General features: G+C 35.8%; 1 protein-coding gene across 1 annotated transcript; it reads right to left on the reverse strand.

Annotated features, from left to right (window-relative positions):
• Positions 1-380: 380 nt before the first annotated feature.
• On the reverse strand, positions 381-21,369 carry LOC139700570 (putative GTP-binding protein 6). The gene is made up of 8 exons (XM_071599097.1): positions 20,899-21,369; positions 20,598-20,740; positions 17,015-17,143; positions 14,144-14,361; positions 13,534-13,742; positions 9,990-10,200; positions 7,800-7,899; positions 381-1,114 (listed from the first exon to the last, which is right to left on the reverse strand). Exons 1-8 carry the CDS (start codon positions 21,367-21,369, stop codon positions 982-984), a joined length of 1,614 nt encoding a protein of 537 aa, XP_071455198.1. The 3' UTR covers positions 381-981.
• Between the last annotated feature and the right edge of the window lie 13 nt (positions 21,370-21,382).

Genomic DNA, 21,382 nt, shown 5'->3' on the forward strand with positions numbered 1-21,382 from the left:
TTATACCATGATAAATGATTTATTGTGTGAGATTGGTTATTAAAAAAATTGTAAGAGGCTTTTCCTTATAACAAAAACTTTTACTTTTAGAAGCTATCCCTACCTAGAGTTTTGACTTCTTACTTTTTGCATCATATGTGTAAAATATTAAGCTAATACTTATTTTTTAACCCTTCAAGCTGGTTCCTGGATTAAGAGATCCTACTATGGTATTTAAATTACATGTATATATTGGGTGTAATTTGAATTGCTGCTCTGAATATTAGGTACACAGTTAACTATAAATGGGGCCAACTAATTATGTGACATGTATGGCGAAATGATTTGGAGAATTAAGATTTATTTTTAATATCCTTTACAATGACCCTGCCTCTCCATTTTACCAAATTTAAATGGTTAAGACATGAGAGGGGAAAAATGCTTCAAAATGCCAGACATGCAAAGCAATAAACTCCATACTTCTATACTATTTCTGTATGAAATTTTGATATTTAATTCTACAACAACCAACTAATACGCCAAACAACCAAAGCATTCAACATCCATTTATATTGAGCAAAAATATCATCATTCTTTGTTACATATTGCCATACGTACCCACTAATTTGCAACAGTTCGGAAAGAGTACAAATGATAATCCATGATCAAAGAAAATAAATGCAAGAGAGCCCACACAAATTGTATTTACAAACAAGAAAAACTACAAATATGGGTCAGTTAGTACAAATATGCCAAACATAACCATGAACCTATAGGTTGGTTTGATAGGCAGGGTGGATTGCACTTGACACTAAGCCCAAGAGCATGTGAAATTCACAGATGAGGGCAGGGGGACTAGTTCCTTTCCCTTTGATGGCTATGGTTTCCTGGGAAGATCTCCTTCCCTGACAAATCACACACTTTGAAAAAATTTGTGGGTGCCTTGACATGACCCAGAGTCAAATCTAGGCACTATGGTGAAAAAACTGTGAATTAATAAAATTAACTTTTTTGGATAAATTTATGCCTAAACCTCTCAAGGCAGGCAGAAGTTATTATCACAGTTATTAATGAATATTGATTATTCTCCGGACAAGCTTCTACCCTGGTGACTGCTGCTTCCTTGTACAACCAACTGAAAATAAAACAAAACCAATTATGACATCTTTAAAGTTGTACAATCAACCACAGTATAATACTAATACTGATTTAGTTATTAGAATAAATTGAATTGTTTCTCAAGGAATTATTATTAAGGCCATAAGATCCAAACTCTTTGTACCTCAGAGGGAAAATTACCATACTGAAATCACCAAATAAAACAATAATCAATTTAATTTTGTATAAACCACCATTAGCATGTGTAAAAACACTCAGAGCCACCTGGGTTTTTCAAATCATGTGAAGCAGTAATAAATTTCTCTATCTACTCTAAATACAACTAACTAATGTCACAAATATCATTTCATATTTGAAAATTAAAGAAATTTGCCATATTGCTCAAAACTGCAAAAAACAAATGATAATTATTCATTGCAATAAAGCAATGGAGTAAACTAAGTAATGTACACCACCATTCATCGGGATGAAATAGAGTAGTATTGGAGATCTTTTTGAGAGCCAATATTGTCACTGCTATTTCATTTGCATTTACTAAAATTTCTAATAATGTTTCAAGAAAAATAACACAGATACTCTCCTACCCTCAATTTTCATGCTATATAAGCCAACTGAAGACCTCCAATGTAAACTGTAACTGCCACCATACTGAGAACACAACCAGGTGGAGTTTCAAAGACAGAGTAGCTAACCAATATGACTCCAACCCCTTAGCATGGTATAATTGTCTGACCACATTCATAATTACTTTCGGTAAGGACTCATTTCCAGTTGAACGTCTCGGTATTTCTATTACATTCTATTCATGATACTATTTTAAGGTTCTTGATTCTAGTACTGAGAGGTGTAGTGCAAAAAACATCCAACACCCTTTAAAAAAACTTCTTGCTACATCCTCCTCGTCAGTACCACTCTTTTCAATGTGGTCTAAATTTTCCTTTATTAAGACAAGACATTATTTTTCCAGAAAACTCAATGAATCATTTGTGAACTTTTACATAGTTTTTCACAATTTCTGCATTTTCAGAAGGGTATGACTGGGGTTATCACATTCAATACATATTATCAAGTACATATAACACATCCTATAACAAACCATCACCCCATATATTGCATCCTATTCTCTACCCCTAAATGCCACAAACCAACTATCCAAATTTTTACCATTATATTTATTTTTCTTGCCATTTCTGTGAGGAAAAATATGGCAAACTAACGTGCAGAATTGCTACAATTTTTATCAGAATCCAGGTTATTAACAGCAGCATCTGCTTAACAAATCTCCTTAAGATGGGGACACTAATTAAGGACTAGTTTTAGTCACTGTAGCCCTATTATGAAGGAGTGACGGCAACTCTTTGAGCCAGCTGGAAAAGTTTACTTAGGATGCAGATGAAGATGGTAAGGGGTACATGGAAGTTCCTTCACTCAGGGTGTGGGGACATGAAACCTTCAATTTCGCTGGTGTCAGCATTTTTTCCCCTAACTGGCACAAATGATAAATATCAGTATGTTTTGGATTGTACGTATTTGCATAAGAATGAATTAATGTATACCTCACACTTGAATGGCAACTGCTGGTACTTTTACTCATTCAGTAAATGCTTTGTGAAACAATTAAACACCACATACTTAATAAATAACTGGTCTAGCAGCAAAGGGCATACAGTAAATAACTTGTATGAAAGAGGCTGCTCAACTGATGGAACTAACAAGATAAATGAATTCAGAAAATTTAACATTTTGCTAATGTAATTTGTGCATATAATTATTTACACCAATTTTCTCCCAGTAATGATTTCATTTTTTAGGCATACCGAGACAGTTCATTTACATCAATTCATTACAACTTTAACACAAAATCTTTTTCATTAATTAAATGATATATCTTATTTTGCTAGAGTGACAAATTACAAACAACCTAATTCTTTTAACTGTTTAATGATGCACCATAAGTGACATGGCAGCCTCGTGGGCAATACTTTCAACCGTTGGCACTAGGGTTCCATCCCAGGACCAGATTCATATTTGGATGGCAACGTCAGACACTCACAGTCAACCTCAAGCAGTCATATTTTTTTTGATTCAGAACAGAATGGAATAGGTGATAATGGCAGATAGAGAAAGACCACGCGATCCTGGATGCATGAATTTTACAACATACCGATTGCATACAAATTCAAAATATATCCATTTGATATGCTATGAAGTGTGTATTTTGAAGTACCCAATTGAAGGTACAATGTTTTTGGTTTGAAGGATTACTCACCATCACAACTTGCAATCAAAGATTTGTTTAATACAGAGAGTAGTGCTGTAAGCTCCAAGATCAGACCAACCTTCAGGTTGATTCTGAATGACTATGTTCTCTTAATGGAGGGACTCAAAGGCACACATCCTTCACAGCATGTGAAATGGCTCTGAGTGTGACTTGATTGAGTCCCAAACATTTTTAATACTCCTCAAATAAGACACATATTATTAACCACTAGTACTACTCCTCCCTGGGCCACTAATATTCATTACATGGGGTCCACGGCTGAGTTACATAATTTTTTCCCCTGTTGATACTATGTGGTGGATGGCCTATATGCCCACTATAAACCTGAATAGCACATGTTAGCTTGCCACCAAGATTTCCTGGAAGCCAAACCATCATAGTCTACAAATATCCACGCCCAAGAGAGGAGGTCTCAAGCCCATGATTTTTGGTGGTGGGTGCAATACCAATCAGACTAACCTGGTAGACTGGCTGAACTGTATGTTCCCAAAGTTGAATTCAAGGTTTTGCTTTAACTCCCATTGCTTAATGAACACAGGGAAGCTGATCTTTTGTGACTATAAAAGAAAACTATAATCCAAATGAAATGGATCATTAAGGGTGCGGCAATATAACTCCCTCTTTTCTAATGCAAAATGCTTTCAAAAAAGGATGTAATGTTGCTGCACCCTAATAGGTTGAAGTGAGCTCGCTGAGACTAAATGGCACCTTCCATATGATATTTCATCATTTGACCCAGTCGCTCAAAAGGTTAATTATTGTTTACAGGTTTCAGTGCAAAATATCACCGTTCTTAAATAAAAAATACGGTGCATATTTATTTTAGCATGTAAAAGGTACATATTATTCATGAAAATGTATCAATGATATACTTGACACATTCTCTTGTAGTGAAAGGGAGGAAATATAAATTTGAATACCATAATTTCTACATAGTTTCACACATATATATGTATATATATTACTCGTAAAATGCCTTTCCCAACTATATAATTCAGGCATTTAAAATACTGTAATTTCCCATCAATAATGTGCACCCAGAACTTTGTATCTGTCATGAATTTGTATAGATACCGTGCATCCAGGGCATCATAGTTATCTTGAACGTGTATAGATACCGCACATCTGTGTAAACATATATATATATATATGCGCGTATGGCCTGAATTGTCACTTTGTTGAAACGATGCATACCGGAGAGTTGAATACTTTGCTTTTCCGCATGAGTTTTGGTGTGCGTGGCCATTGTTTCGACTTGCAGGGTCTTGATCACGATTATGTAAGTTGAAACCTGGGTCTCGGATGTTGCAATAGTTGCGGTGAGCAGATTGTTTTCTTTTCTGATTTTGTGTCAATTCCACCTCCTGCCTCTCCCTCCTTCCCTATCTCTGCTCCCCTCTAGCCTCTCCTCTCTCCCAACCATTCCTCTCATCCCTCCTCTGCCTTCCGTTCTCCCCTTCCCCTGGCCCCCTTCCTTTTCTCTTGCACCCCTCACCTCTACTATTCCAGCAGTCATTACTTCTACATCTTCCAATGAAGACGGAGCAGAAAATTCCGTCGAAATGATCACAAAATAACGTGTGAGTGATCTTTTTATGTGTTTCTATATTGTTTGTTGCTGTCCAATTTATTATTCAACACTTCCGTGTTATGTCAACAAAATCATATATATATATATATATATATATATATATATATATATAAAATATATATTATATATAGAAACAGATATAAGGAAAAGGGATAGGAACACACATAAAGGACGAACACAATAAAGGTGGGGAAGGCGGAATCGAACGGATCACAAGAGTAAAAATATTTCCTTGACTGGGACTCGAACCCCGGATCTTTCCACTTGCTGGGCGGATGCTCTTAACCACTTGAGCTATCGAGGAAACGTAATTTACCCTGAGATCCGTGGGTCTAATATGTTGCCAAGCCGATGATTCTTTCGCCAAGAGATGGCGCCAGGGGGCTGTTTCACCCACCAAAGGAGAAATAGACAACACACAAGAAGGAAGGGCAGTGGGTTAGAATTCATGCATCATAAAGGAAAGGAACAGTGCGTTTCATGGCACTCATAGCCAGAAGAAAGAGATGAGCCACATTGGCCAAATACATATTCAAACACAAAATCCCGCCAAACGGCGAATAAATACTCATTGAGTATTTATTCGCCGTTTGGCGGGATTTCCTTTTCATTCCATGGTATTAACTCACTTTCTTAGCAATGGAGCGTACACTTTATTCAATTTTTCATTAGTTTTTTAAGTGTAAAATTATAGTTATATAGTTATCATGACGTGAATAGCAGAATATTTCTCCTCAGCGAGCTAAACCAATCTTGGAGCCAAGAAAAAAAATGACTACTGAAGGGCAAATATTGACAAATCATTGCAGATACAGAGTCATTCATCATATGATACCAATTTAAATAATGGAGTCTAGATATTTAATGAGATATTTTTCACAAAGTAAAGCTATGTATTTGCTTGCCTTAGGGGAGAATATGGACTTTTCAGGGCTAATGAATGCAAGAGAAACCATAATGGGAAAGTACAGATAGTACAAAAATGTTTTAATTAAAACATTAAATACCACTGACAACTTTTGATTTTGTGAAATTAAAAACTTTTAAGACAACTCAGGTTTTTCAAACTTGTTTTTTTTAATATATCCAAGTTTCCAAGAATTTAATTATCTTAACTATTGTAATTTTATTAAAATTTTGAGTTACCATGAAGAGAATAGCACAGATAACTGAGTTTACTGTACTTTTATCCTGCAAGGAAAAATGTACCTCAAGGCATCAAGGGTGAATTATTTATGCCATGACCTTTAACCATATGATCTCTCTGCAATGAAACAACAAAGATGAGTCATGAATAAACCAATTCAGATTTCATTAAACTAATGGTGCACAAGCTTTCAGCTTTGTTTGCGATCTAGCTACTATTCATTTATTCCATAAACAACAAAAAACTTTTGATTTTAGTTAACAAAAAAGAATACAAAGGTGGCTCTGAGTTGTGTTTAAAGAATTAGAAATACTTGGTAGTCATTCTGTGATAGCTGCACGTTTCACAGTCACATAGTTTCAAATATAACTTCCAAAAGGATACAACCATTTAGCATTGACAAAACTAGCAATATGTTATTATTCTTTCAATTAATGAGCCAATACTGGGGTGTGAGAGCTAAACCATTGTATAAGGATTTTAAAACATAATTGTGATGCTTTTCACAGGCAAAGTAAGTAAAACAATTAGGTTCTTCCATTGACATTCCAAAAGGTTTATTAATTTACGAGGGTCATCCGGAAAGTAGTACCCGTTCGTGCCGCATGAAGTGCTGACGACGCGAGTAGCCGCTGGACGAGGTCAGATAGCTTCAGTGGCTTGTCTGCCTTCTCTGAGCCAAGTTGCGTGACGCTAGCATTGCCTGTGTTGTTTCTGTGATTGTTTACAATGTTTAAAAAAATTGAGAACGCCGCCAGTTGTGAAGTGAGGGCAGTGATTAAATTCCTCAATGCAAGAAACGTTCGCCCATGTGATATTCATCGCCAATTAAAGGAGGTGTATGGAGACAATGTAATGGACGAGTCGTCTGTTCGGCGGTGGTGTCGCAACTTCAACATGGGGAGGGGGAACACACACGACGATGAGCGTTCGGGGAGACCGTCTGTCATTACAGACCAACTGGTGAGCTCAGTTGACGAATTCGTGAGGAACGATCGGCGCGTCACAATTGATGACATCTGTGAGCATTTTCCCAATGTTTCTCGAACAATTGTTCATGAAATTGTTAAACACCATCTGCATTATGCAAAAATTTGTGCAAGATGGGTCCCTCGCGTATCTCAATGAGCTGGCGGCGAAGGACTATGCAGCAGGAATACAGAAACTTGTCACACGTTATGACAAATGCCTTAATTTGCTTGGAGATTATGTTGAGAAGTAGTTTAAAGTATCCTCTTTCAAATCAAATTTTTTATGTTTGTTAATATTTACTTTTGTGTCTTTATTTCACGAACGGGTACTACTTTCCGGATGACCCTCGTAGATATCCTATTCTATAAAAGGCCATCCATATGATTCATTTGTCTATGGGTTCCTGACAAGGTTCAGTAAAAAAAGACATTTAAAATTGCATTGAACAAATAACACAAAAAATACAGTTGCTGTTGTACCTTTAATGCATTTCAAAATATTATGCCTGTAACCAAAACAATAGAATAATATTTTCATTGCATTTACAGGAGAATATAATTAAAAATGACGGTATATACCACAAGGTAAAATATATTAATAATATAGCTCTCCACAATCATAAAGTAAGAAGACTTCAGAATTTTAGAAGTTTCAAATCATCACCCATCCTCTTAAGACGAAGAACATATATAATTCTATTTATCCCTTACCTGGCCTCACTTCCACCCATAGGAACTCTGAATATGATTTTCTTGCGGCCAGTGATTTTTAAAAGTGACTTCTCAATCCTTTCTTTCAAGATGTCAACGCCTGCAGAGCATAAAATACTACTATTGGTAACCAGGTTTTTATATTTTGTAACCATAATTTTCAGTGCATTAATGCTTTCTCCCTGTGTTTTTATAAATTAGGGTGCATAATATATAAGGGAACAAATATGCATTATATGAACATTTTTCTGTGTGTTAAAGGTAAGTATTTTTATTTTCATTTTATCCAGATAATACCTCACATATGAGGGCATTTAACTTAAAAAAATTGCCATAAAATATGAAACTTTGTTATTTTGACACTATTAAGTTACAGGATCAAATTCAGTAAAAGTAATTTTTTTGGAGAAATCAGTATTAAACAGTCTACATTGGCCTTGGATTTGCATCAAAGATGTAGGATGATATCATTATAAGCACTATATGCCCCGAGAATATTACAGTAGTAGTTTTAGGAGAAGTGACTGACAGCTGATGTCATTTAGGCCATAGGGAATGGATGGGAAAGGAAAAGGGTGGAGAGAAACCTAGCATTGTCAAATTCCGAAACCAGGTTTCTCTCTACTCTTCCTCCTTTCCCATCATTCCCTTAGGGTCCGAAATGACCTTAGCTGTCTTTGACCCATTAGAAAGGTATCAAGGAGTCCGCAGTTTAACATCTCATTCAACTGATGGTGTACTCACTCCAAGTACTCTCCACAAACCACTTCAAGCAGAGATCAGGATACCACTGAAAAATATTTACCATCTTCAGGATTCAAACCCATGCCCTATGGGCAGGAAGTATATACGTTAGCCACCCACCATCCTGATTCCCAAGATTATTACAGAAAGTCAGGTTTCTATTACATGTGATTTGGTTTGCACATCTATTTTTCATAATACTCCTCTGGGATTATCAAAACCAGTAATAAACGCAATAAATTCTAGTGTTGGCCTATACTTCTATTTCAAATCTTGCTTGAACACGCCATCCAAGCTAATCAAAACATTCAAAAAAGGACAGGAAGTAGTCCTAAATAGTGTCAACGAATTGCAGTCTAGGTTAGTGAATTGTATGAAGAAGATAAAGGCTCAGAATTCAATAAATCAGACAATATCTAAGCATTGAGAGGGAAATACAAATGACTCGGAGTGCATACAAAATGACTAGGATTTGTTTAGTGCAACAAAAAAATTCTAAAATGGACTGCAAGAACAAAGCAAGAAAAACAGAAAAGGTAGATGAATTGAAAATCATCCGGGTAAATCATATTATTCCCCAAAACCAGTCTGTGACGTCCAAGATGAGTTTGAGTGCCACACATTCAACGGCAAATAACAATTTGCTGATGTAGTGAGGGGCTGCAATATAGATTAGCCATTAGACCAAGTGATTAAAACCCCACTGAATAGGATAACTTCCACAAAGTTCACAACAGCAGGAGAGGAGAAGTTCTCAGATTGATGGAGCAGCAATTGCTGATTCCTCAATCAGAAGGGTCTAATGGAAAATACAAATGGATGTGTGGAATTTTCACATCAATATTACTGCTGAAGATATAAAAAAACCATGTAGAGCAAAAATAGAACAACACTGAACTATACTATAAAGTCCAGAGGTTAAACAGTTAAAAGTGACAAAAGAACCATGTATCCTTTAAGATAAGAGTTGATAAGGACTTAAAGGATGCCATTTTAGAGCCTCCCTTTTGGCCAAAAAACATAACGGTGAATGATTATCTTTGTTTCTTAAGGTTTGCACAGCAAAAAGACAACAGTTAAAAAAAGTCAATTCAATTGTGATAAACTCCTTGAATATTCAGTGCCTCAGAAATAAAGTATAACTTTATAGTAAAAGTAGAACTGAACAGTATGATTGATAGATGAAGGTAGAGATCACTAAATGCTAAACGCAGCATGTGAAATTCACATATCAGGGCTCCTAGTATTTAATAAGTGGGTTCTTTTCTTGGTGTAGCCTATGATTTTTCAGGAAGATCTGGGATGCAAACAAACAAAAAGTTAGGGTGAAAATGAGACTGAAGACCACCTGGAAACAAACAAGTCAAAAAGTGCAGTGATCTATCCATTGGGCTACCTCCCTGTCAGAAAATGAACATTAAAAAAAAACTACACAATCATAGTTACCAGCATGTGTTACAGAAGATACTGACAGGGCATGACTACCCAGTATCTGATGTTTATCCTTGGGTCCAGCAAGGTCCACTTTATTCCCAATCACCAATATGTTGCTTTTTAGCTTCTCAGATATATTTAAAGACTGAAGCGTCTTTGTCACTTGCATTGATTGTGCCAAGGCATCAGGATGGCTAATGTCACATACATGGAGTACAAGATCCTATGAAAAAGATAAAGATTGATTTTCATTGATAGGAGAGGGATTTTGACTGATAAAGTAGGTATAATGGTTGATAATCAGTCAATACTATACTTAAAATTAGACATTTCACGGGAAATTATTAGGGTTTACATGTTTAAGTACTCCACTGTCATTAACATAAAGATGTTTTATTCAGTGATGCTGAAAGACTGGAGAACATGCAGTAATACCAAATACATAAACATATAGTACTATGCAATACGTTTGATGAAGAAAATATTGGTTTCTATCCATAAACTACTTTGGATAAATATTGTGACATTAGCGATCATTAGAGAGACTCATATACGTTGGTCCGTCATGAGATTAATTTCAATACTAACCTATCATTGTTCACGACTTATCAGTGTCATAATTTTAAGGGTTCTATACAAACTCTGACAAACCAGCACTTTTAGTGAAGAGTGGAATTACTACAATGGTTCCTGGCCAGGAATTGATTTTTCTGCAAATAAGCACAAGAATGAATAATGTAGATTGCCTGTCTGTGAGTGTGTTTCCTGTGTGAGGTGCTGCCTAGTGAGAGATTAAATTCCCCAGAAATCACTATACAAGTATTCAATTCTTTTTCAGATATATATATATATATATATATATATATATATATATATATATATATATATATATGTATATATATATATATATATATAAATATATTTATTTACAGAAACGTTTTGGGTCACAATTTAATCAAAAGAGTTTTTCTATGCAGCTTTGCTTCCTTTGTGGCATTCAAGAGCGTTTTTTGAGGCTTCTTGAAAAATGTTCCTCATTTTGTAATATTGAAAATTGCAGTTATGGCAAAGTACTGATTATCCAGAATCTGGTTAACAATAGCTAAAACTCAGTTTTGGAGAGATGTAAATGGCTGCTGAAATCCTTCATAAAAATATTTCTCTATGGCCAGAATCAGTAATTATTTTCCACCAATAGGCAGATTATCGACTCTTCCTCAAGAGGCATTTCCTCTTCTCCATACAACTTCCATTCCTACCTTATCTACTACATAGGTGCAAACTAAAGTGCAAAATGTAGGTGTCCTGCAAGAAATGTACAGGTGAAGAGATATGCCCGATTATTTGAGCTAATTATATGACAATTGAGCAATAGATTATCAAAGAAATTTAAATACCAATTTAAAAACTATTTCCTGTACAACTTCAGTAAATAATAATGGCAATACATATTATCTTTTAGTTCTAGAGTTATACACCCTACCTGTAACTATTTGTAAATCTAGCAACTTATCTTTGGGGTTCCAATATAACAATTTCAAAGAGATTAAATATAAACTAAGTCTATATCTGAAGCAATACAAAGAACACGTCATGCATTAAATTGTGCTTTTTTTTATGACTAACAGTTGATAAAAATGGATTATTTCAGAATCTATATATAATTATTGAATAAACATAATATTCCAAATAAAAGATTAAGGAAAATCAAAGTGGTCAAATTTGACTATTTGGCAGCGTAAGATTAGTAGGCTAAGTTGGGTGGTTTTAGTGATGAATGATCCATTTTGGCATGGAACCTAAATCATTGGTTCCTAAATAGTGTTCCCCTCCATAGTGAAATGAAAATATTTCCTAACAATATGATTCAGGTTTCTGGAATAAAAAGTTTAAATAAATATGCAGCATATAAACCTGATGGATTTCTGAGTATTAATGATCCAGTTCCAGAAAGTAAATGAAAAGGAAAAAGTATAGGAAAGATAAGCAGAGAATAATGTTTCAAATTAGTACATCTTTTAGGCAAAATGAACCCAAACTAAATTATTCTCTTTCAGTTCACATTAAGTCTGAATGAAGCTGTTTTGTAATACAGTAAAACCCTTTATTTCTATTTCCTAGTGACCCCAGAAAAGTGCAATGTGAGAGAATGAAAATAGCAGAAAAGGAGAATTTTCACAATTGACTATAATACTTTTCCACATTGTCTTTCCATTTTCAAGGAGAATAATATTTACATTTTAGGGTCATTGAGGAAAACTTAACAATTGAGAATCTGCGCTCCCTCGCCATCCAACAAGAGCAAACAGTAGCCATACTGCAACATTTTTTGAAGAAAATAAAATCATTTTTGATTCAATGTAGTTTTGATTTGATGAAGCAAGGTTCACTACTTTTTATCATTCAGGAATCACTAACTGGTTTATCTTTTGTGGTGAGGAAGCACAAATGATATCTGTTGTCAGTCACCAGTTCTTTCGTTTTTAATGCTTCAACATGTTTGCGTCAGAGTCATTTTCATTCCCTATGTGCAATATGAAGTCTCTCAGGTATTCTTATTATGCATAAATTAAATATATTAATAAAATTATTTAAATTTCTCCTAGTTGTAGAATGTATTCATTTCACTGCACGAATCTCTCCCTGGCAGACTGAGATTAAAAGTTGAAGTAGTTCGCATTTTTGTCACTAGAAGTATACAGTAATACTATTTTACTAATAATTTAAAAAGTCTTCATATTCTAAAATAGTACAATTTTCTCATAACTTAACCCAAGAAAAGAGTAAGGTTTTTATCTGCCAATACAATACAGATCGTAATATTACCGATTGAAGAAAAGATTAAGAAAAATTCCTCCAATATTTCTAAAGCAGTTATTGTACTGCCTGCCATAATCAAATTCCTTACTAAAACCATTCACATAACCGCTCCCTCTCGTCTTTTTAAGGTATATATGTAAAAAACAAAGACAATTTTTTATAAAGGCTGATATACCTGAGCAACTGTTTTAGAGAATGAAATTTAATTAATACAGCAGTTATAGAATGTTAATTTTACTGTTAAATGTAGACATCATTCAATAAAAATAACAAGCATATTATTTCATGGCCCAGATTTTCTTTTGGCAAATAAAGTTTCCAAGTGTTACCAATAGAAGATTTTAAAGCAGCTCAATGGTTTGCTTGAAGATTCCAAAAAATGTGCAGAAATTCTGTATGCAAGTTTGTCAATATGCCTGATTACAATTTTTTCTGCTTGACTGCACTCTTTATCTCTCCAAAGTGTCCTATGACAGACCCCAATAACCATGTTGCAGCACCCTCTTCCCACAATTTCCCTTCCATCTCACCACTTTGTAACCACTCCTCATGATGAGCAAAATGTCCACGACTTTTACATACAAATAGTTAGCATGATTCCAGCCATCTCAATATCTCTCCGAGCAAAAAAATTAACCACCGCAAAGCTTCCCATTTCATCAGAGAGAGGATGAATATTCTGGGCATATTTGGAGAGCAAAAAAACTTATTACACGAAGATATCATAATAACTTACAGCAAGAAGGGCATCCTCCAGCGTGGCATTAAAGGATTCTATCAAATTTGTAGGAATGTCACTAATAAACCCAACTGTGTCCACATAGAGCACTTTCAATTTAGAAGGAAGGATGCCAGCATGAACCGTGACATCCAGAGTGGCAAACAAAACATCTTTGGGTTGGAGGGCTTCCTCACCAGTCAGAGCTTTGATGAGTGATGTCTTCCCTTACACAGAAAATGTGAAAATTGCCATTCAATGAAAAATGTAACATCCAAGAGCTGGATTGAAATTGAACAAATTAAAAATTATATTAAACAACTTAAGGCTGGTTACACGGGTCTTGAGGGTAGAGCTCACCCAAAAATAAGCCATGGAATGGGCATGGAATTCATATATGAGGGTAGGCAGGCCAGATCCTTTACCTGAGTCGCCTGTGGTTTACCAGAATGATCTGGTACCCAAAAAATCACAAAACTTGGGTGAATTTCACTAATCACACAGCTGGGTGAAGTAGTGAATGCTCAAAAGCATCACCTGGCATTGAATTCCAGCCCCCTGGTCCAGCACTCTACCTACTGGACTAACACACCTTCAAACAAACAAATACTTATGAATAATTAGGTACCTGCATTGGTATATCCCACCACTGCCACAGTTGGATACTCATGCTTATGTCTCTTGTTTCTCAGTAATTCTCTTTGGCTACGCAATTTTTCTAATGCTGTTTTTAACTTATGCTCTCTGTTGGCAAGAATTCGCCTCCTCATCTCTGTGTAGGACTCCCCTGGGCCTCCATAACCTTGTCGAGATGGCTCCCCTTCATACATTAAATGAATTTTTGACCTGACAATAAAACAATTTTATTTCAATTAACTTTTCTTTTAGCTGAAACATAAAACCAACTTCAATGGTAGCAAGCTGGGCACTGGAGGAAAGAAAAAAATCTTGGTGGTGCAGAGAAATAAAAGTGGAACTATCTTACCAGCATCAAGGTGATGCTCCACATTTTACTAGGATTCTTTCCATTCCCCTTGGCATGTGACACTTAGTGGGTGTGGATTGAGTGGCCCATTAATACCCATCTAACTCCTATTGAGTGACTGACCTTAGATCACCTATTCCTTATGGTGCAACTGACCCTATATATCAGTCCCCCATTTATAAATATTACTACGAGAGTTATGAATAACTATACAATGTTACATAATGGAACAACAAATAATGCCAAAAGAAGGCACAGCAATAATAATAAATATGAAGTTCACTTCCATTAAATATGGAGAGAAAACAACATAACATGAGAACAATTAATACACTCATGTTTTTGAGAAAGAATTAATATAACATACCAATTTTTCAACAAAAAATGGATAAACAAACATTCTGGGAGTGGAAAAGAAAAATTTAATTGCATTGCCTTGAATACATTATAATAATGAGAAAACTCAATGACAATGTACAGGATATATATGTTTATGGAGGAGCCAAGTTATATGCAGACCAACACTTAGTAATTGCATAACTAAAGCTAATAACCTATAAGAGACCAAAAGATGAAAAGACCAAAGAGAAAAAAAAGATATGAAATTTAAAGTTGAGCACTATTTTATATTTATCAAAATATAGCCAGTGCATATAAGATTTCGGGGTGATTTTTGGGGAACTGTTTTGGAAAAAGTGCATTTTACCAGGAACGCAAGTGTGAAATACAGATTTCAGATAGTAGATGGTGCACCAATGCAGTTTGTGGTATAAAGATTTGACACTTATGCCATATTGTTGTGCCATCAACAAGTGTCAGACGAGCATTGGTGATAAATTGAAGAAGTGTTCCCATAGTCTTGTATTGCTGTGTTCAAAATGTTGACATTTATACCAAACAAAGAGCATTTGCAAAAAGCATTAATTTTTGTTTTCATTTGAAGAAAATAGAGCAGAATCATACTGATTACTTCGAGAAGCTTCAGGTGAACATGCTCCATCTCAAAATGCATGTGAATGATGGTTTTGGTATTTCAAAAGAGGTGACTAGATGTTGCAGACAAGGAACATGGAAAACCACCAAAAAGGCAAGTAGATTGGGTATTGCGAGCATTGTTGGACAAAGATGATTCACAAACAATTCATTCACAAATTCGCAAAGCAATTCAAAAATGATTCACAGAGCAAATGAGCATTAGTTAACAAGCAATTTCTAATCACCTATGACAGATGGCAGTGATTCAGAAGACTGGCAGTTGGGTACCATATGAGTTGAATGACAAGCAGATAGAGGAGCACCTCTCCATCTGCCTCTCAAAAACCCATTTGGAATTTTGCTCGCATGATACAAAAGGAAGTCTTTTTGCGTTGTCTCTTTACTGAGGATGAAAAGTAGATTTAATTTGAGCATCCCAAGTGCAAAAAAATCATGGGTACACCCAGGCAGACCATTCACATCAACCGCAAGATATAATTGATTTGGCAGAAAGACGATTCTCTGTGCTTGGTGTGACCAGAAGGATGTGATCCATTATGAGCTGTTAAAACAGTTAATACTGAATGCTACCAACACCAATTGTTAAATTTGAACCGTTCACCGCCAGACTTAAGACGAGAATACCAAAAGTGCATAACAAGGTGATTTTTCTTCATGAAAATACTCCCATCACATATGGACAAACCTGTGTACGACAGGTAGGAAGCACTCAGCTGGGAGGTTCTGCCCCATGCAGCATAAAAACCAGATTTGGCTCCTTCCAATTACCATTTGTTTACATCTATATGTCATGTACTTGCTGAGCAGCAATTTGGTTCTTATGAAATTGTGAAAAAATGACCTAATGAATGGTTTGCGGCAAAAGGGAAAGAATTTTTCTGATTTAGTATCCAAAAATTGCACGAAAGATGGGAAAAATGTTTAACTAGCAATGGATCATACTTTGAATAAAGCTATTTTTATTGTTCTTCTAATTTTTTTGGAAAAAAAATCTGCAATTACTACTTGTACACCTAGTATAAAACCATAACCATAAACAGTAATCAACCAGTGAAGATCGGCTTGGTAGGTGATGGTAGAGTTCACCCAGTACTAAGCCCGACAGCATGTGAAATTCACACTTTAGGAGTGTTAATGTTCTTAATGTTTTTTCGAATTTATATGCAAATAGAATTATTCTCTATTCCAGTCATAAAAAGGGTGAAAAACAAAAAAAATTATTCATTTTTTATAAATCAATTAAATATTTTTCCACAAACACAATAATGCAGATTAATAAAATATGATTACCTCTTCTAAATTCATTTTAAGGGTAAATTTTTACATATGGCCATTTCATATACACTGAAATAGAAGTTATGAATTCTTGTGTGTGCATCTGCACAAAGCAATGAATCCCCAATCGAATGTCCTTTATGCTTGAAGGGCTCAATAAAAGCTGAAAATTGGTAGTAGGGGCTCTTCAAAGAGGACAAGGTGGTATTATTAGAAAATATAAAGCAAAATAATACATCTCACCACAGGTATGGAATTTCGGCCATTGCAACTTGAATTTTAGCTTCTTTGGTGACAGCACGCTCTCGAAATATTTGCATTACAACACTGTATCGATCAAATATAGGGAGTCCAAAAATTTCTTCTAAGACACTAGGAATAAAAGTTTAAAAATAGTTAGCTCTAAAGAAAATGTGATTACCAAGGCCATAAAAATTCAAAACACAAAATATGCTTCAATGGAACCTACATCTCCGGCCTTATACTGAGATTGAAGGAGAGTTTTGTCTCACGCCAGGGATCCCAACATGAGAAATACATACACACAAACAGACATACAACGATTTCTCCCTCTTTATCAATGCAGTGACTTATGAAGAACTAATCCTACACATGGATCAGCACATGAGCCAAACAATATCAGTCACAAAATGTGTCACTGTTTACAGGAGAACACACTTCTTGTCAGGGATAATTCCAGGTTCTCAGGCACTCATAATTGCTTGATGGGGGCCATCACCAGGGAATAAAATACAGGTTACATTCATCCCATCAGTTTTTATTTCATTACTACTATAATTATAGGTTACCGACTGGTTAAGGTAGGTTTGGGTTGGACACAGCTACCGAATATTTCTCCTGACTCTTCTAACAAAACAAAACCCAACATCCTCCTTTACAACAAGCCCCTCATCTCTGTGTACTTCCTTTTTCCCTTCATCGCTTACGATACCCTTATCCTATTCCTGCCCCTTGCTCTTTTGCCTCACATTCTCCCCTCTATCACAGCCTTCAACATTCCATTGCCAATCAATATGCTCATGTTTTGCATCCATCTTTCCTGTCTCCTTATGATATCTCATAACAATCCCCCCTCCACCAAACCCAGCACTTCCTTAATTGATTTCCTATCTGTCCACATCACCTTCTCCATACCCACATTTCAAAAGCCTCCAATCTATGCCTATCATTCTCCTTTAATGCCATAGTTCAGCCCTGTACATAACTATGCTCCTTATCAAAGTTTCAACAAGCATATTCTTAACATCCTTACTCAACATCCCATCATCAATTCCGTCCTCCTTGTGAACGCTTCTCTGCCTAATGCAATTATTCTCCTTAGGTACCAACTACCTTGATCATTTTGGTCCAAAACACTCGAGATATGTAAACTGTTCCACCTGCTCTAGTTTTCGCCCTCCTTTTTTAACGTTTAGCTTAGGCTTCCTCTTTCTGGAAAACCACATTACCTTTGTTTTATTTACAGTTATTCTAATCCGGTATCAATTGCAATGAATTTCTAATCCATTTAGCAATGCTTGGCTGACAGAAAATAAAGTTTGGTCATCAGCAAACTTGTTTTTATGAATTCCCAGCCAACTTTCATTCCCTTCCAGTTCTCCCTGTGCTTTTTTAATCATTTCCTCCACATATAAGTTCAACAGCACAGTGATAATGGATGCTGCCTTACCCCTCTTCCTAACACTGCCTATCCGGAATCTCCATCTGCCATTCGTACCCAAGTTGTCTGAGACATGTACAGATTGTGCATTCGTCTCCTATTCCTCCACTCTACTTGTATTTTATCCAATATTTTCACTAATTCTACTCTATTTACTCTTATGAAGCACCTTTTCACAATCTACAAAACAGACACGTACATCTTGAATCTTTTCTGTATTCCTCTCTAGTAGAAACCTCATTACTGCAATGGCATCACTCTCCCCTTCCAAAACCCAAACTGATCATCTCCTAAGTAATCATTGGCCCTACTCTCTATCCTTTCTTAATGATACTGAGAACAATTTTAGTTTCATGGGAAATCAAACTCATTGCTCTATAGCCCTCACATGAAGTAGCCTTTACCTTTTTTTAGAATAGGAACTAACACTGTTCCCACAAAGTCTTCTGGCCAGCTTCCTTTCTCGTTAATTCTACGAATTAGTCCATGAAGACTTCCTCCCACATTTTCCTTAACCTTCAGGTATTTTCCCAGGAATGTTGCCTACTCTCACAGCCTTATTTGATTTCCCTTAAAGCCCTTTCTATCTCATCGTCAAGTATGGCTGGACCTAAGCTATTTCAATCCATGTCGTATTCTTTTTCTAATCTTACTGGCCTAAGTTCCTTACCTTATATTTCTTCTATGTATTCCTTCCATCTCTCTTGGACCTTTTCTGTTTCAACTATTATTTTACCAGACTTATCTCCAACTGTTAACACAGATTTTCCCTTCTTACTTTCCAATAGTGTTCCTTCATGTACATAGCACACCATTTTCACGCTTCTTCTGCAAACTTTTCATATCCCCACACTGACCTTCCACCAAGCTTCTTTTGCTCTACATGGTGTCTCAATCTATTATTTAACTCGTAAATTTGGGGAAAAGTCCAAATTTGTTTCTCATAATTATATAACTCCTTGTACTTCCTTCTGCCTCTGTATTTACAGTCTTCCGTTTCCTTATCTCATCTATGTCTCTAATCGCCTCATCCATGATTTAAATGCCCTTTTCCTATTAACAGTTCCCATAATTTCTTTTTCGGCTTTCTATATTCCTTGCTTTAATAATTCCATTTTTCCTCAATAGTATTCAATTCCTTTCCCTCACTCATGATTTTCTTTATAGCCTGCTGATACTTATTCCTCGTCAATCGATTCAATGCTTCTTTATTTCACTTCTTAACCCACTTCCTATGCTTTATCTTTTTGAATTAGATGCTACACTCCATAACTACTTAATTGTGATCTGAGTCTGTATCCACTCCTGGGAAACCTGCGAATTGATCATGCTGTTCCTAAATCTGTGCCTGACCATGATATAATCTAACTAACTGATACCTTTCTGAGTCACCTGACACTTTCCATGTATACCTATGCTTTATGTGGTTTCTAAACCAAGTGTTGGTGATGATTGGTTGGTCTCTCGTATAGAACTAAATTGCTTTCTCCCTACAGTCATTCCTTGTACCTACACCATTACCTCCCACCTCGTGGTCATCTCGTTCTTCGCGTACAGTGAAATTCCAATCCTACATCATTAACAAATTTTTCTCTGCAGGAACACACATGATTATGATCTTCAACTGATTTCTACTTCACTACTGTTAGTTAAATCACAGGGTAACAAAATAAATTTAAATTATGCTTGCATATGGAAATGATAGGGATATCATGCTTTTTACATATGAGAACACTACAGACCAGATTCAGTGGCCCTCTTTTCAACTAATGTATACCAGAATGCCTCTAACTCAGAATTAAATAAAGATTACCAACAAATGAGAACCATGCAAATAGGATGGAGTACCAGCTTAATAAGTGGGAAGTACACCAGCTTATGCATTTTCTATAGCCTGCATTGACTTTCAAAGTCTCTACAGTTTTCTTTTAATTTCATTTAGCATCTATCGCTCTGGTCTCCCTTTTATCCAGAATTGAAAATAACAAACGAGGGCTCTTTTCATGATACTTATCAGATGCATCGAAACAAAAATGAGCCAACTGGATATTTATAGAAATATCATCATTAAGAAATCATTTCCATGTATATGCTTCACTGAACTTTCATGAACACACGAATGAGAAAACATAATCACACCATTACCTCTGTTGATAGCCTTTCAGCAAATCAACACTGATGAAAACTGCAGTCGCTAATTCATTACTCTTCACTTTTTCCTGTAAAACCTCTAAAGAACCATGTCCAAAGAGCGTTTTCTTGTCCAAGCTATGAAGAGGAACTTTCAGCTGAAACAAAACAATTTTATCAGGGTCCACAAGTAGTAGGGTATACTCCATGACAATATATGCCAAATTACTACACCAAAAGTGTTTCAATGGACATGGTTACATCCAATATTAAATTCAATCGACTACCATTTTATGCAAATTACAATGTCAGTTACCGAAAAGACTACTTTCCAGTTCTCCAGTGAATGCACTAACGCAACTGCTTCTGCCAACTGCAAATCTGGAGTGGTTTTGGCTTTCTTTTTAGGACCCCATTTCACATAGGGCTGTAGAACAATTACTTGGTGACCAGCCCCTGGGGTAGTGAAATACCGCTTTGCAATCTGCTCATACTCCTGGAGTTCTTGCCCACCTCCCAAATCTGTGGGCATGTCCACGTCGTTTGTGCCACTTCTGTGACTCTGTTCATCAGAAAACGACTTTGTAGGTGTGGAGGAAGACTTTTCGGACGACAGCTTATTGTTTATTTGATAACAGTTTTTGAAAACATTCGAGAGATATTTGCTCCAGCCAACGAAAGTCCTAGGTTGCACATCAAGAGTTCGCGCTCTCGCAATATTTGGCACAGTACGATGGAATAGGGAATTACTTCTGCCACAAGTCGTTAGTTTCAACAAATTAAGCATTTTCAAGGTATAA

This window comes from Hetaerina americana, unplaced genomic scaffold, assembly GCF_022747635.1.
Source record: "Hetaerina americana unplaced genomic scaffold, ioHetAmer1.1.p SCAF_105, whole genome shotgun sequence".
In the NCBI taxonomy this organism is placed as follows: Eukaryota; Metazoa; Arthropoda; class Insecta; order Odonata; family Calopterygidae; genus Hetaerina; species Hetaerina americana.